At 43.1% G+C, this 25,715-nt stretch overlaps 1 protein-coding gene across 1 annotated transcript in view; it reads right to left on the reverse strand.

The window, feature by feature from the left end:
- Positions 1 to 14,775: 14,775 nt before the first annotated feature.
- LOC128694421 (uncharacterized) overlaps positions 14,776 to 25,715 on the reverse strand; it is a 125,247-nt gene continuing 114,307 nt past the window's right edge. The window contains exon 3 of the mRNA XM_053784525.2: positions 14,776 to 15,274. Coding sequence (XP_053640500.2) covers positions 15,200 to 15,274 — 75 coding nt within the window. The 3' untranslated portion in view covers positions 14,776 to 15,199. The remainder of the gene's footprint in view (positions 15,275 to 25,715) is intronic.

Raw genomic sequence — 25,715 nt, forward strand, 5'->3', positions numbered from 1 at the left:
GGTAATCCAGGTAATCCAGGTAATCCAGGTAACCTCCAGGTAATCCAGGTAATCCAGGTATTCCAGGTAATCCAGGTAATCCAGGTAACCTCCAGATAATCCAGGTAATCCAGGTATTCCAGGTAATCCAGGTAATCCAGGTAATCCAGGTAACCTCCAGGTAATCCAGGTAACCCAGGTAATCCAGGTAATCCAGGTAACCTCCAGGTAATCCAGGTATTCCAGGTAATCCAGGTAATCCAGGTAATCCAGGTAACCTCCAGATAATCCAGGTAATCCAGGTATTCCAGGTAATCCAGGTAATCCAGGTAATCCACGTAACCTCCAGGTAATCCAGGTAATCCAGGTATTCCAGGTAATCCAGGTAATCCAGGTAATTTCCAGGTAATCCAGGTAATCCAGGTATCCCAGGTAATCCATGTAATCCAGGTATTCCAGGTAATCCAGGTGATCCAGGTATTCCAGGTAATCCAGGTAATCCAGGTAATCCAGGTAACCTCCAGGTAATCCAGGTATTCCAGGTAATCCAGGTATTCCAGGTAATCCATGTAATTCAGGTAATCTAAGTAATCCAGGTAACCTCCAGGTAATCCAGGTAATCCAGGTATTCCAGGTAATCCAGGTAATCCAGGTAATCCAGGTAATCCAGGTAACCTCCAGGTAATCCAGGTATTCCAGGTAATCCAGGTAATCCAGGTAATTCAGGTAATCCAGGTAATCCAGGTATTTCAGGTAATCCAGGTAATCCAGGTAATCCAGGTATCCCAGGTAATCCAGGTAATCCAGGTATTCCAGGTGATCCAGGTATTCCAGGTAATCCAGGTAATCCAGGTAATCCAGGTAATCCAGGTAATCCAGGTAACCTCCAGGTAATCCAGGTAATCCAGGTATTCCAGGTAATCCAGGTAATCCAGGTATTCCAGGTAATCCAGGTAATCCAGGTAACCTCCAGTTAATCCAGGTAATCCAGGTAATCCAGGTATTCCAGGTAATCCAGGTAATCCAGGTAATCCTGGTAATCCAGGTAACCTCCAGGTAATCCAGGTAATCCAGGTAATCCAGGTATTCCAGGTAATCCAGGTAATCCTGGTAATTCAGGTAATCCAGGTAGTCCAGGTAATCCAGGTACTCCAGGTAACCTCCAGGTAATCCAGGTATTCCAGGTAATCCAGGTAATCCAGGTAACCTCCAGGTAATCCAGGTAATCCAGGTATTCCAGGTAATCAAGGTAATCAAGGTATTCCAGGTAATCCAGGTAACCTCCAGGTAATCCAGGTAATCCAGGTAATCTAGGTATTCCAGGTAATCCAGGTAATCCGGGTAATCCATTTAATCCAGAAAATCCAGGTAATCCAGGTAACCTCCAGGTAATCCAGTTAATCCAGGTAATCCAGGTAACCTCCAAATAATCCAGGTAATCCAGGTAATCCAGGTAACCTCCAGGTAATCCAGGTAATCCAGGTATTCCAGGTAATCCAGGTAACCTCCAGGTTATCCAGGAAATCCAGGTAACCTCCAGGTAATCCAGGTATTCCAGGTAATCCAGGTAACCTCCAGGTAATCCAGGTAATCCAGGTAATCCTGGTAATCCAGGTAATCCAGGTAGCCTCCAGGTAGCCTCCAGGTAATCCAGGTAATCCAGGTATTCCAGGTAATCCAGGTAATCCAGGTAATCCAGGTAATCCAGGTAATCCAGGTAATCCAGGTAATCCAGGTATTCCAGGTAATCCAGGTAATCCAGGTAATCTAGGTAATCCATGTACTCCAGGTAATCCAGGTATTCCAGGTAATCCAGGTATCCACCAGGTAATCCAGGTAATCCAGGTAATCCAGGTAACCTCCAGGTAATCCAGGTAATCCAGGTATTCCAGGTAATCCAGGTAATCCAGGTAATCCAGGTAACCTCCAGATAATCCAGGTAATCCAGGTATTCCAGGTAATCCAGGTAATCCAGGTAATCCAGGTAATCCAAGTAACCTCCAGGTAATCCAGGTAATCCAGGTAATCCAGGTATTCCAGGTAATCCAGGTAATCCAGGTAATCCAGGTATTCGAGGTAATCCAGGTAACCTCCAGGTAATCCAGGTAATCCAGGTATTCCAGGTAATACAGGTAATCCAGGTAATCTAGGTAATCCAGGTAATCCAGGTAATCCAGGTATTCCAGGTAATCCAGGTATTCCAGGTAATCTAGGTAATCCAGGTAATCCAGGTATTCCAGGTAATCCAGGTAATCCAGGTAATCCAGGTAATCCAGGAAACCTCCAGGTAATCCAGGTAATCCAGGTAATCCAGGTAATCTTCGTGATGATAAAAATACATTTGAGCAAAGAAATCATTTATCGTTCTTTATTTTTATTATTTCTTATTATTTTATATTTATTTAGTATCGGATATTAATTTCAATATTTTCATTATTTTTAATATTTTATTAATTTGAATACTTTTATTATTTTTAATATTTTATTAATTTAATATTTTTATTATTTTTAATATTTTATTAATTTTAATGCCTTATTGTTTTTAATATTTATTAATTTTAATACTTTTATTATTTTTAATATTTTATTAATTTTAATACTTTATTATTTTAATATTTATTAACTTTAATACTTTTATTATTTTTAATCTTTTATTATTTTTAATATTTTTTTCATTTTTAATATTTTATTAATTTTAATGTTTTTATTATATTTAATATTTTATTAATTTTAATACTTATTTTATTTTCAATATTTTATTAATTTTAGTACCTGTTCAACACGCAAGTTATACTTTTGTATCAATCAAATCACATATTACTCGGGTAGATAATTTCAAGTATAGATCCTTCATGTGTTAGCCCAAATCACCGACTAGTATGTTTTAAATAAGTGACCCACTGATCATATCAGATCGACTGGTCCAAACCCTCGACTGGTCCGAACCCTTGATGGTCCGAACCCTTGACTGGTTTCAAACGGATTCGTTGGACAATAAAGCAGACTGTAAACGGATGGGGTTGTAGGCGCCCTTATCAAACACAAACAATAAATATAAATCAGGAACGTACACGGTAAGCTGTCCAACATACAATAGAAATACAAATAGCTAGAGCTTCATTTAAGGAGGTTATTAATAGAGTATTCAAGAGGTTACTAGTAGAATTACAGTAAATCAACCATTCAAATCATTATGAAGCTCTGTATAGTCTGCAGTCAATCAAACAAACGGGCTTCCACATGGATAAATTGTCATTTTTGTGGAAATTGGTGTCACGCCCCTTGTGCAGATATCCAAGAACTAGCTACAAGCAGTATTAAAACAGGGAAGTGTTTTTGGGTATGCCCAAATGAGGAAAATCTGTGGACTAAAATCCACTCCAAACCAACAGATACAGATACTAATGCCGGAAAAAAATCCCCCCCCCCCAGTACCAACAATACCACCAGTCCGATGACATTCTTCTTTGCAAATATATAGGGTCTAAAGTCAGCAACAAACAACAAAATACCTTTCATCCGTGGACTGCTTGCAGAGGCAAAGGCAATGTTCGCGGCTTTCACTGAGACCCACATAAAGGATCACTTGGACAACGAAATATGGATCCCAGGTTACAACCTATACAGATGTGACAGAGTGAACAGGCAAAAGGGGGGGGGTTTGGCCTGTACATTGCAGAGTCACTTGTTTGCACAGAACTGCTAAATGCCTCAAATGATGTAGTGGAAGTTTTAGCAATAAAGGTCGAGAACCAATACCTAGTCATTGTGGTAGTCTACAAGCCTCCGGATGCAACATCCCAGCAATTCCAGGAACAGCTGCTAAAAATTGACCACTGTCTGGAAAATCTTCCAGCTCCTGCACCCAACATCTTGCTCCTGGGGGATTTCAACTTAAGGCACCTAAAATGGAGGAATATAGCAAATAATATTGTTGCAGTAATAACACCAGGAGGCAGCTCTGATGAAAACTCACACTCACACGAGCTTTTAAATCTCTGCACAAAATTCAATTTAAACCAGCAAAAAATAGAGCCTACTAGACTGGAGAATACACTAGACCTCATCTTCACTAACAATGATGATCTGATAAGAAATGTCACCATATCAAAAACAATATACTCAGATCACAACATAATTGAGGTTCAGACATGTATGCGTGGAGCCCCAGACCGACATAATGAGACTAGTCACGAGGGAGCATTCACCAAATTCAACTTCAATAACAAAAACATAAAGTGGGACCAAGTCCTAACCGATATAAGCTGGGAAGATATACTAAGCAACACAGACCCCAACTTATGCCTAGAACAGATTAACTTGGTGGCACTCGATGTATGCACAAGGCTTATTCCTCTAAGAAAAAGGAGGAGTAGATGTAAAATAGAAAGAGACAGGCGCTCCCTTTACAGGCGACGGAAAAGAATAACAGAGTGGCTAAAAGAGGTCAATATATCTGAAATGCGTAGGGAGACACTGGTCAGAGAAATAGCAAGCATCGAACTTAAGCTAAAGGAATCTTATAGGAGTCAGGAATCGCGGGAAGACCTAAAAGCCATAAATGAAATCGAAAGAAACCCAAAGTATTTCTTCTCCTATGCCAAATCAAAGTCGAGAACAACGTCCAGTATTGGGCCCCTACTTAAACAAGATGGGTCCTACACAGATGACAGCAAGGAAATGAGTGAGCTACTCAAGTCCCAATATGACTCAGTTTTTAGCAAGCCGCTAACCAGACTGAGAGTCGAAGATCAAAATGAATTTTTTATGAGAGAGCCACAAAATTTGGTTAACACAAGCCTAGTCGATGTTATCCTGACGCCAAATGACTCCGAACAGGCGATAAATGACATGCCCATGCACTCTGCCCCAGGGCCAGACTCATGGAACTCCGTGTCCCTCTCCATCCTATGGAGAGGGAGCATGGACACGGGGGTCGTCCCACAGTTACTAAAAACAACAGACATAGCCCCACTCCACAAAGGGGGCAGTAAAGCAACAGCAAAGAACTACAGACCGATAGCACTAACATCCCATATCATAAAAATCTTTGAAAGGGTCCTAAGAAGCAAGATCACCACCCATCTAGAAACCCATCAGTTACACAACCCAGGGCAACATGGGTTTAGAACAGGTCGCTCCTGTCTGTCTCAACTATTGGATCACTAAGACAAGGTCCTAAATGCACTAGAAGATAAAAAGAATGCAGATGTAATATATACAGACTTTGCAAAAGCCTTCGACAAGTGTGACCATGGCGTAATAGCGCACAAAATGCGTGCTAAAGGAATAACAGGAAAAGTCGGTCGATGGATCTATAATTTCCTCACTAACAGAACACAGAGAGTAGTCGTCAACAGAGTAAAGTCCGAGGCAGCTACGGTGAAAAGCTCTGTTCCACAAGGCACAGTACTCGCTCACATCTTGTTCCTCATCATCATATCCGATATAGACAAGGATGTCAGCCACAGCACCGTGTCTTCCTTTGCAGATGACACCCGAATCTGCATGACAGTGTCTTCCATTGCAGACACTGCAAGGCTCCAGGCGGACATCAACCGAATCTTTCAGTGGGCTGCAGAAAACAATATGAAGTTCAACGATGAGAAATTTCAATTACTCAGATATGGTAAACACGAGGAAATTAAATCTTCATAAGAGTACAAAACAAATTCTGGCCACAAAATAGAGCGAAACACCAACGTCAAAGACCTGGGAGTGATCATGTCGGAGGATCTCATCTTCAAGGACCATAACATTGTATCAATCGCATCTGTTAGACAAATGACAGGATGGATAATGAGAACCTTCAAAACTAGGGAGGCCAAGCCCATGATGACACTCTTCAGGTCACTTGTTCTATCTAGGCTGGAATATTGCTGCACACTAACAGCACCTTTCAAGGCAGGTGAAATTGCTGACCTAGAAAATGTACAGAGAACCTTCACGGCGCGCATAACGGAGATAAAACACCTCAATTACTGGGAGCGCTTGAGGTTCCTAAAACTGTATTCCCTGGAGCGCAGGAGGGAGAGATACATGATTATATACACCTGGAAAATCCTAGAGGGACTAGTACCGAACTTGCACACGAAAATCACTCACTACGAAAGCAAAAGACTCGGCAGACGATGCAACATCCCCCCAATGAAAAGCAGGGGTGTCACTAGCACGTTAAGAGACCATACAATAAGTGTCAGGGGCCCGAGACTGTTCAACTGCCTCCCAGCACACATAAGGGGGATTACCAACAGACCCCTGGCAGTCTTCAAGCTGGCACTGGACAAGCACCTAAAGTTAGTTCCTGACCAGCCGGGCTGTGGCTCGTACGTTGGTTTGCGTGCAGCCAGCAGCAACAGCCTGGTTGATCAGGCTTTGATCCACCAGGAGGCCTGGTCACAGACCGGGCAGCGGGGGCGTTGACCCCCGGAACTCTCTCCAGGTAAACTCCAGGTATGTTACTTTCAATATTATTATTAAGTTTAGTATTTTTACTTTTAATATTTTTATTTTTTAATATTTTCAATAATTCTATTATTTTTAATATTTTTATTTGTTTTAATATTATTAATACTTTTATTATTTTATTTCTTTTATTACCTTTAATACTTTCATTATTTTTAATATTTTTGTTAATTTTAATAATTTTATGTTTTAATACTTTTATTGTTTTTAATATTTTTATTACTTTTAACGTTTTGATTACTTTTAATACTTTTCTTACTTTAATTATTATAGTGGTGGCGATGTTTGATAAAGCTTCCAGTGGGCGAAACGTCGTATTAACCACGCCAGACACAGCAAGCCTGGATATCCAGAATGTTTCGCTCAGAGGTGACTTGTATTACTTCCTCCTAAATACACGAATGGCTTATATTTTTTTTTTTTGAGCGAGAAGTTGTGCAATAAAGTTTCGCTCAAGGTGTTGTGGTACGAGTCAACTCGACAGTGTTTTTTGGCTTCCAGTCTTAATAGATAATTACCGGAGATAAAATATTAACGTGAAAGACACAGATTATAATTAATATCACTACAGGAACTTTCATCTCACATAAGTAATTAGGAGTTAATTAAGTAGTGATTGTAATTATTAATGTAGATTACACACACACACACACATACACACACAGACACACACACACACACACACACATACACACACACACATACACACACACACACATACACACACACACACACACACACACATACATACACACATGATCAGGAGGTATGTGAGGAGCTGAACAGGAGATTTAAGGAAGTTTTTACAGTAGAGACAGGAAGGGCTGTGGGAAGACAGCACAGAAGGGAACATCAAGAGGGAATATACCAACAAGTGTTGGATGACATGCGAACAACTGAGGAGGAGGTGAAGAAGCTCTTAAGTGACCTTGACACCTCAAAGGCGATGGGACCGGACAACATCTCCCCATGGGTCCTTAGAGAAGGAGCAGAGATGCTGTGCGTGCCTCTAACCACAATCTTCAACACATCCCTTGAAACTGGGCAACTACCTGAGAAATGGAAGACAGCTAATGTAGTCCCCATATTTAAGAAAGGAAACAGAAACGAGGCACTAAACTACAGACCTGTGTCTCTGACATGTATTGTGTGCAAAGTCATGGAGAAGATTATCAGGGGGAGAGTGGTCGAACACCTGGAAAGGAACAAGATTATAAATGGAAACCAACATGGATTCATGGAAGGCAAATCTTGTATCACAAACCTCCTGGAGTTTTATGACAAGGTAACAGAAGTAAGACACGAGAGAGAGGGGTGGGTAGATTGCGTTTTCCTGGACTGCAGGAAGGCCTTTGACACAGTTCCCCACAAGAGATTAGTGCAGAAGCTGGAGGATCAGGCACATGTAAAAGGGAGGGCACTGCAATGGATAAGGGAATACCTGACAGGAAGGCAGCAACGAGTCATGGTACGTGAAGAGGTATCACAGTGGGCGCCTATTACGAGCGGGGTCCCACAGGGGTCAGTTCTAGGACCAGTGCTATTTTTGATATATGTGAACGACATGATGGAAGGAATAGACTCTGAAGTGTCCCTGCTCGCAGATGATATGAAGTTGATGAGAAGAATTAAATCGGACGAGGATGAGGCAGGACTGCAAAGAGACCTGCACAGGCTGGACATGTGGTCCAGTAACTGGCTTCTCGAATTCAATCCAACCAAATGCAAAGTCATGAAGATTGGGGAGGGGCAAAGAAGACCGCAGGCAGAGTATAGGCTAGGTGGACAAAGACTACAGACCTCACTCAGGGAGAAAGACCTTGGTTTGACCATAACACCGAGCACATCACCGGAGGAACACATCAACCAAATAACCGCTGCAGCATACGGGCGCCTGGCAAACCTGAGAATAGCGTTCCGATACCTTAATAAGGAATCGTTCAAGACACTGTACACTGTGTATGTTAGGCCCATACTGGAGTATGCAGCACCAGTCTGGAACCCACACCTGGTCAAGCACGTCAAGAAGTTAGAGAAAGTACAAAGGTTTGCAACAAGGCTAGTTCCAGAGCTCAAGGGAATGTCGTACGAAGAAAGGTTAATGGAAATCGGACTGACGACACTGGAGGACAGAAGGGTCAGGGGAGACATGATAACGACATACAAGATACTGCGGGGAATAGACAAAGTGGACAGAGATAGGATGTTCCAGAGAGGGGACACAGGGACAAGGGGTCACAACTGGAAGCTGAAGACTCAGACGAGTCACAGGGACGTTAGGAAGTATTTCTTCAGTCATAGAGTTGTCAGCAAGTGGAATAGCCTAGCAAGTGAAGTAGTGGAGGCAGGAACCATACATAGTTTTAAAAAGAGGTATGACAAAGCTCAGGAAGCAGAGAGAGGACCCAGTAGCGATCAGTGAAGAGGCGGGGCCAGGAGCTGAGTCTCGACCCCTGCAACCACAATTAGGTGAGTAAAATTAGGTGAGTACACACACACACACACACACACACACACACACACACACACACACACTCGCAGGAATCAGGGATCAGATGAGAATGGTTCTGGTAGGGAGGAATGGATGGAGGAGCAGTGGAAAAGGATGGAACAAGAGTGGGAGAGAAAATTAGGAGAGCTTTCTGAAAAAATGGAGAAAGAGCTGTCTGTGAAATTGGAAATTAGGTTGTAGAAGGAGACGAAGAATTGGGAGGCACAAGTCAAAACTGCAGTAGCCAGGATAAGGGTCCTAGAAGTTGAGGTAAACAGGCTGAAGCAAGTTACTGGGGCAGTGACCAGAGAAGACACAGCATATGAAGCTGAGAGGCCGAACAGGAAGGAAGGAAATATGAATTATGCTAAGGTCATATCAGCCTGCCAAGAAGGGCCAAGGAGTGAAAGGGAAGAGCAGCTGGGTGCAGGTGGAGAGGGTGATAGGTCGAATGCTGAGGCACAACCATGCTACCAAGAGCCACTGGAAAAATCAAGGGAGAAAATGATCAAATACAGACAGGATCCAGAGCCACAGAGGGAGAGGCAATGGGAGGAGGAAAGGGCAAAATCAGTGTTTATCCATGGGCTTCAGGAGAGAGAGGAAAGGACACACACTGAAAGACGGCAGGAAGAAAGAAAGGAGATCGAGAAAATCATCACGGAAATAGGTGAAGAAGACATGGACGAGATTGTAAATTTTCAGAGAAAAGGGGGGTACTTGAAGGGGAGAAACCGACCGATCAAGCTGATTCTCAGGACAGAAACAGTGAGGAACAGGATCCTCCAAGAGAAACCACGGTTGAAATACTCGGAAGAGTACAAGAGGGGGTTCCTAGACAGAGACAGAACACAAACAGAACGACAGCAGCTGAGGGAGAGGACAAAAAAGCGAAAGGAGCTACGAAAGGAGACAAGGATGGAACCAGCAGAGGTCAGTCAGAGCAGAACAGAGCAGCAAGGGCAAGCACACACACAACTATTCTCAGAACCCCACAACCTATCACACCATCCCAACACACACTACAATCCATACCCACACCTTTCACCCAACACCCAGCTATAGAACCCCAAAGTATGCTACCAGGTCTCCCACCCTGGATCTGGACAGGCTGCAGGCCTGGTCCAGAAACTGGCTCCTGGAGTTCACCCCACCAAGTGCAAAAATCATGAAGATTGGGGAAGGGCAAAGAAGTCCGCAGACGGAGTACAGTCTAGGGGGCCAAAGACTACAAACCTCAGTCAAGGAAAAGGATCTTGGGGTGAGTATAACACTGGGCACATCTCCTGCGGAACACATCAACCAAATAACTGCTGCAGTATATGGGCACCCAGCAAACCTAAGAATAGCATTTCAACATCTCAGTAAGGAGTCGTTCAGGACTCTGTACACCGTGTACGTTAGGCCCATATTGGAGTATGCGGCACACCTAGCCAAGTACGTAAGGAAATTAGAGAAAGTGCAAATGTTTGCAACAAGATTAGTCCTGGAGGTAAGGGGTTAAGGGAAAATCGACCTGACGATAGTGGAAGACAGAAGAGATAGGGATATGATAACAACATACATAATACTGAGAGGAATTGACAAAGTGGACAGAGACAGAATGTTCCAGAGATGGGACACAGCAACAAGGGGTCACTATTGGAAGTTGAAGACACAGATGAATCACAGTGATGTTAGGAAGTATTTCTCAGTCACAGAGTTGTCAGGAAGTGGAATAGTCTGGGAAGTGATGTAGTGGAGGCAGGATCCATACATAGCTGTAAGAAGAGGTATGACAAAGCTCATGGAGCAGGAAGAGTGACCTAGTAGAGACCAGTGAAGAGGCGAGGCCAGGAGCTGCGAATCGACATTTGCAATCACAACTAGGTGAATATAACTAGGTGAGTACACACACATGACCCACATGGGCAGTGGAAAGTTACTAGTTGTGGGTGATTCCAATCACAAGGATAATGAGACAACATGGAGCCAAATGGGGGACCAGAAACGTGGAGGACCAAGATGATAGAGGTGGTACTGGAAAACCTCATGCATCAACATGTTAAGGTCACTACCAGAGAGGGGGGAGAGGATGAACCAGCAAGGCTGGATATATTCACCTTGAGCAGTTTGAACCTTGAGGACATCACACATGAAAGGCCCCTCGGAGCTAGCGATTACGTAGTCCTAAGCTTCGAATATAATGTAGCGCCCGCAAGAGACAAACAGGGCATAGAAATAGGAATAATCAGGTATAATCCGAGGAAATAGGAGATTGATCCTAGACCTTGGATTGAGATAACTTCAGTAGCATCAAGACACCTTATGTGGATTAGGTTAGAAAGTTGTCTGCCTTTAATAGGTAACGGAGTATCGAGCCTCAGCCACTTGAACTAAGTGACCCACACAGGTTCACCACTTTCGCCCATTCACTTCGAAGATTTTATCCTCCTGCTCCTGCTAATCTTTTGTATATCCCTCTTCTTACTTCATTTCTTATCTCCTTGTTCCTTATTCTATTCTTAGCTTCTATTATAGACGGTTGCATGTGACTCTATTTTCGTGCCTCTATTAGCATGCATTACACAGTAAAAGTTAAGTCAACTTGTCACCCAGTTCGGGACAATCTTGAAGCCACTCTCTCTAATGACTTTCAGCTTATACACCAAGGACCTCGTTTTTTCAAGTCCCTTGCTAGAGGACTGAGAACCTCCTGGCTTTAATGACACCTTGTCATTCCATCATAATAGTGTTCGCTCTGTTGTGGTAATTATCCAGTGTGATAAATATCTGTGGGTGAACGTTTAGTTTATTTTGTGCAGTAAATAGTGTACTAATGTTCATTTTTAAAAAATAATGCTATAGTTCACTTTTTTGTTTGCAATAAATGGCGCAGAAATACACCTTTATTACATAAATGGCTGTATGAGTCACCTTTGTCTTCAAAAGATAGCACTGAAGTGGAATTTTAGTAAATAAATGAACGTTTGATTCACTTACTCTACAAAACCTGTCATGCAAATGTAGTTAAGTAAATAGATGAACGTTTAATTCATTTTATGCGCAATAGATGGAACACCACTGCACTTTTAATGAACAAATATTCATCATATCGTGGTTTAACATAATATCGTGGTTTAACTACCATCTCTCCCCAGAGTTCTCCGAACTTATAATGAAGATTTTTCTCTCCACGTCACTTGCTTAAAAACAGATTCGAGGAGAAATGTCATGTTGTTTGCTGCAAGAGTGAGATAAGTAAAGTTATGTAGCATGTCTGATCATTAATAAACACGGAGAATCGAACCTCCAATACTCCTTGCACTGAATGTCTATCTTCAGGAAGAAATCCAAATATTCTTCCCTGAAGCCTTTTTATCCACTTCTCCGAGGCTGTGAGTCCCACAATTTGCACCAGAGGTAGACCCCATCCATTAAATAATATATATATATATATATATATATATATATATATATATATATATATATATATATATATATATATATATATATATATATATATATATATATATATATATATATATATATATATATATATATATATATATATATATATATATATATATATATATATAGAGAGAGAGAGAGAGAGAGAGAGAGAGAGGGAGGGAGAGAGAGCCGAGGACTCGAACTCATGTCGTTTTGGCGCTCCTCATGGTGCTAGCGCACTCAGCTCACACACTGAGGCCCAGAGATCGAATCTCCGGTACGGCTGGAAAACATTAGGACGTGTTTCCATAAGACACCTGCTGTCCATGTTCACCCATCAGTATAAAATGGGTACCTGGGTGTTAGTCGACTGATGTGGGTCGCATCCTGGGACAAAACTGACCTAATTTGCCGAAATACTCAGCATAACAAGGGGCTTTCTATATAGTAGTATGTCATTGATGTCAGCTAGGACTGTATACCTTGTACATGTACTTGTAGAAATAAAGATATTATTATTATTATTATTATTATTATTATTATTATTATTATTATTATTATTATTATTATTATTATTATTATTATTATTATTACTATTGTTGTTGTTGTTGTTGTTCTTCATCTTCTTCTTCTTCTTCTTCTTCTTCTTCTTGTTATTGCTATTAATATTATTATTAGAGCGTCGTGTTATTTTCGCTCACCATGAGGTGGGCCATAACGATATGAGCAATAAGCAAGCAAGTACTCGGGTAAAGTGATCTGCAAGTATGGTGTCATGATGTAAGCATGGAGGGCAGAATACCAGTATGGTGAGCACGTTATAAGAATGGGGGGGGGGGAGCAGAGTACCAGCATGGTGGAAAGAATACCAAGAGTTGTAGGCAGGATATCGGCTTGGTTAGTTACCAGCGGTCAATGATACTTAGGCAGCATTAGTGTGGTAGGCAGGATACCGGCATGATATGGAGCATACCAGAGTTGTAGGTAGGATACCTGTTTGGTAGGCAAAATAGTAGTGTGGTAGAAGGGATACCGGTCTGGTAGGTACAACAGCCTGGTGGTAGGCAGGATACCGCAGTTGTAGGGAGGATACTGGCTTGATAAACAGAATAGCAGTGTGGTAGGCAGGATACCAGAACACATGATAAATGCACCATTTCTTTACTTTTTGGTTTATTACATAAACGAAAAAGCACGAGAGGCCTGATTGGCTCTCCCAAATTGCTCATTAAGCAATGATCTCCCATGAATTATGAGCAGTCCCTGTAAATAATGAAATAATTATTCAGCTCACATTTCCCTCAAATTATTATTACTGAAGCATAGAGTAGGACACAGCAGGTGCCATGCTGTGAAGACAGCAGGGGACAGTAGATGCCCATGGTGTAACCATAGCAGGGGACAGCAGATACTCACGGTGTGGATCCATCGGAATACAGCAGATGCCCATAAGGTTAGCACAGAAGGAAACAATAGGTACCTACACTGCGGGTCCAGCAGGAAACAGTAGGTACCCATGTTGTGGTCCCAGCAGAAAATAGAAGGGGATGTAAATAGCGTGCTAAAAATTTCCAGCCAAGACAGGACTCGCAGCAATGGTTTCAAATTGGAAAAATTCAGATTCAGGAACGATATAAGAAAGCACTGGTTTGGTAATAGAGTTGTTGATGAGTGGAACAAACTCCCCAGTACAGTTATAGAGGGTAAAACGTTGCCTAGTTTTAAAAATAAGTTAGATAAATACATGAGTAGGTGTGGGTGGGTGTAAGATGGACCTGGCTAGCTTGTGCTACTAGGTCTTATGCCGTGCTCCTTCCTTAAGTGGAAGTGACCTGACTAGGTGGGTCATTGGGCTAAGCCGGAGGGTAACATGGACCTGCTTCGCATGGGTCTTTAGGCCTACTGCAGTGTTATTTCTTTCTTATGTTCTTATTCTATGGGCCCAGCAGAACATAACAGGTGCAGCAGTTCCGACCAGGGGAGTGAAAAAATCCGTGGCCCTCCCCAAGAGAAGTAAGAGAGATATTAGCGTCGGGGAATTAAGTTGGCGGAGGAGTCCTCTGGTTTTAATGGAATGAGTTAACGTGACCACAATGATCATACCAGACTGGCCTGCAGCCTCGTCACCTTCACTACTCATTTTCAATGCATTATCTTCACAACTTCATATCTTAACAAAATTTTTCACAATTTCTAGTTCACACTCCTACTCCTCCATATTTCTCTATTTATTTTCCTTATTCTTATTCCGTTCATATGCACATTAATGTAAGTTTTGAATCACTGGCAGAAATTTGAAGTACCAACAATCTAATTTTTTTAAATGCTTCTCAACATTGTTAATATTTTTTAACATTATTAATGGTGTCAGTCTTTATTCGTTATTAATATTTCTGGATATTAATGGAACTTTCATCGTAGTGCAAAAGGCAATCTGCAGAGAAAGCTTTAATTGCAAAGCTTTATCAGTATTTAATAAGTTGATAAAGCTTAATAGCAAGCACAATAAAAGCGTCCTTTGCATGTGTCTTTTTTTTTTATTCCCAGACAACTGATCCCCAGCCGAATATTTTAATTTTTACCAGAGTTATATCTTGAACTATATTTCTCATATTTCTCCTTTGATATATATCTGAAGACACTTGAAGTAGACCAGTGCAGAGTATGAGGATTTCACTGTAATATTTATATAACTTTGCAGTGACAGTTCACAAATACTTCTCGCACTGATGTGAATATTTCAGAACGACTTTTTCATCAGCCGTGGACCATTACTAAATTACATAATAATGGTCCAGAATGATCAGGGATGATCAAGGAAGCTGTTGGTACTTACCTTGCCGTCTTGCCTGCCTCGGTAAGTAAAGTGGTGAGGGTATCATTATCTTCTGTTCCACTCTCAGCCATCTGCAGAATACCCACAGACATTTAAATAGATACTGATACAATGTAATTTTCCCACCACTCACTGTGACACCATACACTGTGACACCATACGCTGTGATACCACACACTGTGACACCATACACTGTGATACCACACACTGTGACACCATACACTGTGATACCACACACTGTGACACCATACGCTGTGATACCACACACTGTGACACCATACACTGTGATACCACACACTGTGACACCATACGCTGTGATACCACACACTGTGACACCATACACTGTGATACCACACACTGTGACACCATACACTGTGATACCACACACTGTGACACCATACGCTGTGATACCACACACTGTGACACCATACACTGTGATACCACACACTGTGACACCACACACTGGGATACCAAACACTGTGATACCATACACTGTGATACCACACACTGTGACACCATACACTGTGATACCACACACTGTGACACCATACACTGTGATACCACACACTGTGACACCATACACTGGGATACCACACACTGTGACACCATACACTGTGATACCACACACTGTGACACCATACGCTGTGATACCACACACTGTGACACCATACACTGTGATACCACACACTGTGACACCACACACTGGGATACCAAACACTGTGATACCATACACTGTGATACCACACACTGTGACACCATACACTGTGATACCACACACTGTGACACCATACACTGGGATACCACATACTGTGACACCATACAATGTGATACCACACACTGTTTCACCATACACTGTGACACAATACACTGTGATACCACACACTGTGGCAAAATACACCGTGACACCATACACTGTGGTACCACACACTATGAAACCATACACTGTGATATCACACACTGTGACACCATACACTGTGATACCACACACTGTGACACCATACACTGTGATACCACACACTGTGACACCACACACAGGGATACCATACACTGTGACACCATACACTGTGGTACCACACTATGTGACACCATACACTGTGATACCACACACTGTGACACCACTCACTGGGATACCACACAATGTGACACCATACACTGTGATACCAAACACTGTGACACCATACAATGTGATACCACACACTGTTTCACCATACACTGTGATACCATACACTGTGACACCATACACAGTGATACCACACACTGTGGCAAAATACACCGTGACACCATACACTGTGATATCACACACTGTGGCACCATACTCTGTGACAACACACACTGTGGGACCATACACTGTGATACAACAAACTGTGGCACCATACACTGTGAAACCACACACTGTGACACCATACACTGTGATACCACACACTGTGACACCATACACTGTGATACCACACACTGTGGCACCATACACTGTGATACCACACACTGTGGCAAAATACACCGTGACACCATACACTGTGATACCACACTGCGACACCATACACTGTGATACCACACACTGTGGCACTATACACTGTGATAGCACTCACTGTTCCACCATACTCTGTTGCACCATACACTGTGGCACCATACACTGTGATACCACACACTGTGGCACCATATTCTGTGATACCACACACTGTGGCACCATAGACTGTGATACCACACAATGTGACACCATACACTGTGACACCAGACACTGTGGCACCGTACACTGTGATGCCCCACACTGTGGCACCTTACACTGTGGCAGCACCATACTGTTTAATACCACACACCGTGACACCATACACTGTGATACCACACACTGTGGTACAATAGACTGTGATACCACACACTGTGGTACCATACACTGTGATGTCACACTTTGTGGCATCATACACTGTGATACCACACACTGTGACACCATACTCTGTAATACCACACACACTGTGGAACCATACACTGTGACACACCACACTGTGGCACCATACACTGTGATACCACACACTGTGTCACCATACACTGTGGCACCATACACTATGGCACCATACACTGCAATACCACACACTGTGGCACCATACACTGTGGCAGCACCATACTCTGTAATACCACACACCGTGACACCATACACTGTTATACTACACACCGTGACGCCATGCACTGTTATACTACACACCGTGACGCCATACACTGTGATACCACATACTGTGGCACCATGCACTGTGACACCACACACTGTAATACCATACACTGTGACACCACACACTGTGATACCATACACTGTGGCAGCACCATACTGTTTAATACCACACACCGTGACACCATACACTGTGATACCACATACCGTGGTACAATACACTGTGATACCATACACTGTGATACCATACACTGTGACACCATACACTGTGACACCACACACTGTGACACCATACACTGTGACACCACACACTGTGATACCATACACTGTGATACCATACACTGTGATACCATACACTGTGATACCATACACTGTGATGCCACACAATGACACCGTATATTGTGATACCACATACTAACCCCATACACTCTAATAACACATACTGAGACACACCATACACATTAAAACCATACAATGACACATCACACACTATGGTACCATACACCATAATCTTACATTTTATAATGTCGATTAATGAAATAAATTATAGAATTTACAGTGAAAGTATTTATTCCAGTGATCAGTTATAATAAGTAAATTATCACTGATAAAAATATTTTCCCTGTACGTTCTAAAATTTATTTAATTAAACGACATTATAATGCAAGAATATCGGGAATGGTGCCATAGTGTGTAGTGTCTCATTGTATGGTGCCATAGTGTGTAGTGTCTCATTGTATGGTGCCATAGTGTGTAGTGTCTCATTGTATGGTGCCATAGTGTGTAGTGTCTCATTGTATGGTGCCATAGTGTGTAGTGTCTCATTGTATGGTACCATAGTGTGTAGTGTCTCATTGTATGGTGTCACAGTGTGTAGTGTCTCATTGTATGGTGCCATAGTGTGTAGTGTCTCATTGTATGGTGCCATAGTGTGTAGTGTCTCATTGTATGGTGCCATAGTGTGTAGTGTCTCAATGTATGGTGCCATAGTGTGTAGTGTCTCAATGTATGGTGCCATAGTGTGTAGTGTCTCATTGTATGGTGCCATAGTGTGTAGTGTCTCATTGTATGGTGCCATAGTGTGTAGTGTCTCATTGTATGGTGCCATAGTGTGTAGTGTCTCAATGTATGGTGCCATAGTGTGTAGTGTCTCAATGTATGGTGCCATAGTGTGTAGTGTCTCATTGTATGGTGCCATAGTGTGTAGTGTCTCATTGTATGGTGCCATAGTGTGTAGTGTCTCAATGTATGGTGCCATAGTGTGTAGTGTCTCAATGTATGGTGCCATAGTGTGTAGTGTCTCATTGTATGGTGCCATAGTGTGTAGTGTCTCATTGTATGGTGCCATAGTGTGTAGTGTCTCATTGTATGGTGCCATAGTGTGTAGTGTCTCAATGTATGGTGCCATAGTGTGTAGTGTCTCAATGTATGGTGCCATAGTGTGTAGTGTCTCAATGTATGGTGCCATAGTGTGTAGTGTCTCATTGTATGGTGCCATAGTGTGTAGTGTCTCATTGTATGGTGCCATAGTGTGTAGTGTCTCATTGCATGGTGCCATAGTGTGTAGTGTCTCATTGCATGGTGCCATAGTGTGTAGTGTCTCATTGTATGGTGTCACAGTGTTTGGTGTCACAGAGTATGGTGTCACAGAGTATGGTGTCACAGTGTATGGTGTCACAGTGTTTGGTGTCACAGAGTATGGTGTCACAGTGTTTGGTGTCACAGTGTTTGGTGTCACAGTGTTTGGTGTCACAGTGTTTGGTGTCACAGTGTTTGGTGTCACAGTGTTTGGTGTCACAGTGTTTGGTGTCACAGTGTTTGGTGTCGTAGCGTGTACTATCACAGTGTATGGTGTCACAGAGTATGGTGTCACAGAGTATGGTGTCACAGAGTATGGTATCACAGTGTATGGCGCCACAGTGTATGGTGTCGCATTGTATGGTGTCACAGTTTATGGTGTCACAGTGTATGGTGTCACAGTGTATGGTGTCACAGTCTATGGTGTCACAGTCTATGGTGTCACAGTCTATGGTGTCACAGTCTATGGTGTCACAGTGTATGGTGTCACAGTCTATGGTGTCACAGTGTATGGTGTCACAGTGTATGGTGTCACAGTGTATGGTGTCACAGTGTATGGTGTCACAGTGTATGGTGTCACAGTGTATGGCGCCACAGTGTATGGTGTCACAGTGTATGGTGTCACAGTGTATGGAGCCACAGTGTATGGCGCCACAGTGTATAGTGTCACAGTGTATGGTGTCACAGTGTATGGTGTCACAGTGTATGGTGTCACAGTCTATGGTGTCACACTCTATGGTGTCACAGTGTATTGCGCCACAGTGTATGGTGCCACAGTGTATGGTGTCACAGTGTATGGTGTCACAGTGTATGGTGTCACAGTGTATGGTGTCACAGTGTATGGTGTCACAGTGTATGGTGTCAGTGTATGATGTCACAATGTATGGTGTCACAGTGTATGGTGCAACAGTGTATGGTGTCACAGAGTATGGTGTCACAGATTATGGTGCCACAGTGTATGGTGTCACAGTGTATGATGTTACAGTGTATGGCGCCACAGTGTATGGTGTAGCAGTGTATGGCGTCATAATGTATGGTGTCACAGTGTATGGTGTCACAGTGTATGGTGCCACAGTGTATGGTGTCACAGTGAATGGTGTCACAGTATATGGTGCCACAGTGTATGGTGTCACAGTGTATGGTGTCACAGTGTATGGTGCCATAGTGTATGGTGCCACAGTGTATGGTGTCACAGTGTATGGTGTCACAGTGCACGGTGCTACATTGTATGGTGCCATAGTGTACGGTGCCACAGTGTATGGTGCCACAGTGTATGGTGTCACAGTGTATGGTGTCACAGTGTATAGTGTCACAGTGTATGGCGCCATAGTGTATGGTGTCACAGTGTATGGTGTCACAGTGTATGGAGCCACAGTGTATGGCGCCACAGTGTATGGTGTCACAGTGTATGGTGTCACAGTGTAATTTGTCACAGTGTATGGTGTCACAGTGTATGGGGTCACAGTGTATGGTGTCACAGTGTATGGTGTCACAGTGTATGGCGCCACAGTGTATGGTGTCACAGTGTATGGTGTCACAGTGTATGGTGTCACAGTGTATGGTGTCACAGTGTATTGTGTCACAGTGTATGGTGCCACAGTGTATTGTCACAGTGTATGGTGTCACAGTGTATGGTGTCACAGTGTATGGTGTCACAATGTATGGTGTCACAGTGTATGGCGCCACAGTGTATGGTGTCACAGTGTATGGTGTCACAGTGTATGGTGTCACAGTGTATGGTGTCACAGTGTATGGTGTCACAGTGTATGGTGTCACAGTGTATGGTGCCACAGTGTATAGTGTCACTGTGTATGGTGCCACAGTGTATAGTGTCACAGTGTATGGTGTCACAGTGTATGGTGTCACAGTGTATGGTGTCATAGTCTATGGTGTCACTGTGTATGGCGCCACAGTGTATGGTGTCACAGTGTATGGTGTCACAGTGTATGGTGTCACAGTGTATGGTGTCACAGTGTATGGTGTCACAGTGTATGGTGCCACAGTGTATAGTGTCACTCTGTATGGTGCCACAGTGTATAGTGTCACAGTGTATGGTGTCACAGTGTATGGTGTCACAGTGTATGGTGTCATAGTCTATGGTGTCACTGTGCATGGTGCCACAGTGTATGGTGTCACAGTGTATGGTGTCACAGTGTATGGTGTCACAGTGTATGGTGTCACAGTGTATGGTGTCACAGTGTATGGTGACACAGTGTATGGTGCCACAGTGCATGGTGTCACAGTGTATGGTGTCACAGTGTATGGTGCCACAGTGTATGGTGTCACAGTGTATTGTCACAGTGTATGGTGTCACAGTGTATGGTGTCACAGTGTATGGTGTCACAGTGTATGGTGCCACAGTGTATGGTGCCACAGTGTATGGTGCCACAGTGTATGGTGTCACAGTGTATTGTGTCACAGTGTATGGTGTCACAGTGTATGGTGTCACAGTGTATGGTGCCACAGTGTATGGTGTCACAGTGTATTGTGTCACAGTGTATGGTGTCACAGTGTATTTTGTCACAGTGTATGGTGTCACAGTGTATGGTGTCACAGTGTATGGTGTCACAGTGTATGGTGCCACAGTGTATGGTTCCACAGTGTATGGTGCCACAGTGTATGGTGCCACAGTGTATGGTGTCACAGTGTATGGTGTCACAGTGTATGGTGCCACAGTGTATGGTGCCACAGTGTATGGTGTTACAGTGTATGGTGCCACAGTGTTATGGTGTCACAGTGTATTGTGTCACAGTGTATGGTGTCACAGTGTATTGTGTCACAGTGTATGGTGTCACAGTGTATGGTGTCACAGTGTATGGTGTCACAGTGTATTGTGTCATAGTGTATGGTGTCACAGTGTATGGTGTCACAGTGTATGGTGTCACAGTGTATGGTGTCACAGTGTATAGTGTCACAGTGTATGGTGTCACAGTGTATGGTGTCACAGTGTAGTGTCACAGTGTATGGTGTCACAGTGTATGGTGTCACAGTGTAGTGTCACAGTGTATGGTGTCACAGTGTATGGTGTCACAGTGTATGGTGTCACAGTGTATGGTGTCACAGTGTATAGTGTCACAGTGTATGGTGTCACAGTGTAGTGTCACAGTGTATGGGGTCACAGTGTATGGTGTCACAGTGTATGGTGTCACAGTGTATGGTGTCACAGTGTATGGTGTCACAGTGTATAGTGTCACAGCGTATGGTGTCACAGTGTATGGTGTCACAGTGTATGGTGCCACAGTGTATAGTGTCACAGTGTATAGTGTCACAGTGTATGGTGTCACAGTGTATGGTGTCACAGTGTATGGTGCCACAGTGTATAGTGTCACAGTGTATGGTGTCACAGTGTATAGTGTCACAGTGTATAGTGTCACAGTGTATGGTGTCACAGTGTATGGTGTCACAGTGTATGGTGCCACAGTGTATGGTGTCACAGTGTATGGTGTCACAGTGTATGGTGCCACAGTGTATAGTGTCACAGTTTATGGTGCCACAGTGTATGGTGTCACAGTGTATAGTGTCACAGTGTATAGTGTCACAGTGTATGGTGTCACAGTGTATGGTGTCACAGTGTATGGTGCCACAGTGTATGGTGTCACAGTGTATAGTGTCACAGTGTATAGTGTCACAGCGTATGGTGTCACAATGTATGGTGTCACAGTGTATGGTGCCACAGTGTATAGTGTCACAGTGTATAGTGTCACAGTGTATGGTGTCACAGTGTATGGTGTCACAGTGTATGGTGCCACAGTGTATAGTGTCACAGTGTATGGTGTCACAGTGTATAGTGTCACAGTGTATAGTGTCACAGTGTATGGTGTCACAGTGTATGGTGTCACAGTGTATGGTGCCACAGTGTATGGTGTCACAGTGTATGGTGTCACAGTGTATGGTGCCACAGTGTATAGTGTCACAGTGTATGGTGCCACAGTGTATGGTGTCACAGTGTATGGTGTCACAGTGTTTGGTGCCACAGTGTATAGTGTCACAGTGTATGGTGCCACAGTGTATGGTGTCACAGTGTATAGTGTCACAGTGTATAGTGTCACAGTGTATGGTGTCACAGTGTATGGTGCCACAGTGTATAGTGTCACAGTGTATAGTGTCACAGTGTATGGTGTCACAGTGTATGGTGCCACAGTGTATGGTGTCACAGTGTATAGTGTCACAGTGTATAGTGTCACAGTGTATAGTGTCACAGTGTATAGTGTCACAGTGTATAGTGTCACAGTGTATAGTGTCACAGTGTATAGTGTCACAGTGTATAGTGTCACAGTGTATAGTGTCACAGTGTATGGTGTCACAGTGTATAGTGTCACAGTGTATAGTGTCACAGTGTATAGTGTCACAGTGTATAGTGTCACAGTGTATAGTGTCACAGTGTATAGTGTCACAGTGTATAGTGTCACAGTGTATAGTGTCACAGTGTATGGTGTCACAGTGTATAGTGTCACAGTGTATAGTGTCACAGTGTATAGTGTCACAGTGTATAGTGTCACAGTGTATAGTGTCACAGCGTATCGTGCCACAGAGTATCGTGTCACAGTGTATAGTGTCACAGTGTATAGTGTCACAGTGTATAGTGTCACAGTGTATAGTGTCACAGTGTATAGTGTCACAGTGTATAGTGTCACAGTGTATAGTGTCACAGTGTATAGTGTCACAGTGTATAGTGTCACAGTGTATGGTGTCACAGTGTATAGTGTCACAGTGTATAGTGTCACAGTGTATAGTGTCACAGTGTATGGTGTCACAGTGTATGGTGCCACAGTGTATGGTGTCACAGTGTATAGTGTCACAGTGTATAGTGTCACAGTGTATAGTGTCACAGTGTATAGTGTCACAGTGTATAGTGTCACAGTGTATGGTGCCACAGTGTATGGTGTCACAGTGTATAGTGTCACAGTGTATAGTGTCACAGTGTATAGTGTCACAGTGTATGGTGTCACAGTGTATGGTGCCACAGTGTATGGTGTCACAGTGTATAGTGTCACAGTGTATAGTGTCACAGTGTATAGTGTCACAGTGTATAGTGTCACAGTGTATAGTGTCACAGTGTATAGTGTCACAGTGTATAGTGTCACAGTGTATAGTGTCACAGTGTATAGTGTCACAGTGTATAGTGTCACAGTGTATGGTGTCACAGTGTATAGTGTCACAGTGTATAGTGTCACAGTGTATAGTGTCACAGTGTATGGTGTCACAGTGTATGGTGCCACAGTGTATGGTGTCACAGTGTATAGTGTCACAGTGTATAGTGTCACAGTGTATGGTGTCACAGTGTATGGTGTCACAGTGTATGGTGCCACAGTGTATGGTGCCACAGTGTATGGTGCCACAGTGTATAGTGTCACAGTGTATAGTGTCACAGTGTATAGTGTCACAGTGTATGGTGTCACAGTGTATAGTGTCACAGTGTATAGTGTCACAGTGTATGGTGTCACAGTGTATAGTGTCACAGTGTATAGTGTCACAGTGTATGGTGTCACAGTGTATGGTGCCACAGTGTATGGTGCCACAGTGTATGGTGCCACAGTGTATAGTGTCACAGTGTATAGTGTCACAGTGTATAGTGTCACAGTGTATAGTGTCACAGTGTATAGTGTCACAGTGTATGGTGTCACAGTGTATAGTGTCACAGTGTATAGTGTCACAGTGTATGGAGTCACAGTGTATGGTGTCACAGTGTATGGTGCCACAGTGCATAGTGTCACAGTGTATGGTGCCACAGTGTATAGTGTCACAGTGTATAGTGTCACAGTGTATAGTGTCACAGTGTATGGTGTCACAGTGTATAGTGTCACAGTGTATAGTGTCACAGTGTATGGTGTCACAGTGTATGGTGTCACAGTGTATGGTGTCACAGTGTATGGTGCCACAGTGTATGGTGCCACAGTATATGGTGTCACAATGTATGGTGTCACAGTGTATGGTGCCACAGTGTATCACTCAACATTTTCCTTCACAACAAATAAATATTTATAACTGTAGTTATATTAATATTCCTATTTGTGAATTAATTTGTTTTCAACAAAACTTAAAATATGTATGAATAAACTTCACTTTTTCTTACTGGGATGTGTATAGATTTATATTATCCCTGGTATGTATTTGTGTGTGTGTGTGTGTGTGTGTGTGTGTGTGTGTGTGTGTGTGTGTGTGTGTGTGTGTGTGTACTCACCTAATTGTTCTCACCTAATTGAGGTTGAAGGGTCGAGACTCTTTGTCCCGCCTCTTCACTGATCGCTACTAGGTCCTCTCTCTGCTTCCTGAGCTTCGTCATACCTCGTCTTAAAGCTATGTATGGTTCCTGACTCCACTACATCACTTGCTAGGCTATTCCACTTCCTGACGACTCTATGACTGAAGAAATACTTCCTAACATCCCTCTAACTCGTCTGAGTCTTCAACTTCCAATTGTGACCCCTTGTTTCTGTGTCCCCTCTCTGGAACAACCTGTCACTGTCCACCTTATCCATTCCACGCAGAATTTTGTATGTCGTTATCATGTCTCCCCTGACCTTCCTGTCTTCCAATGTCGTCAGTCCGATTTCCCTCAACCTTTCTTCGTAGGACATACCTCTGAGCTCTGGAACTAGCCTTGTTGCAAACCTTTGCACTTTCTCTAATAACTTCACGTGCTTGCCCAGGTGTGGGTTCCAAACTTGTGCTGCATACTCCAGTATGGGCTTGATGTACACAGTGTAGTGTCTTGAACGATTGCTTATTAAGGTATCGGAACGGTATTCTCAGGTTTGCCAGGCGCCCATATGCTGCAG

The sequence above is a fragment of the Cherax quadricarinatus genome, chromosome 60, assembly GCF_038502225.1.
Source record: "Cherax quadricarinatus isolate ZL_2023a chromosome 60, ASM3850222v1, whole genome shotgun sequence".
Classification (NCBI taxonomy): Eukaryota; Metazoa; Arthropoda; class Malacostraca; order Decapoda; family Parastacidae; genus Cherax; species Cherax quadricarinatus.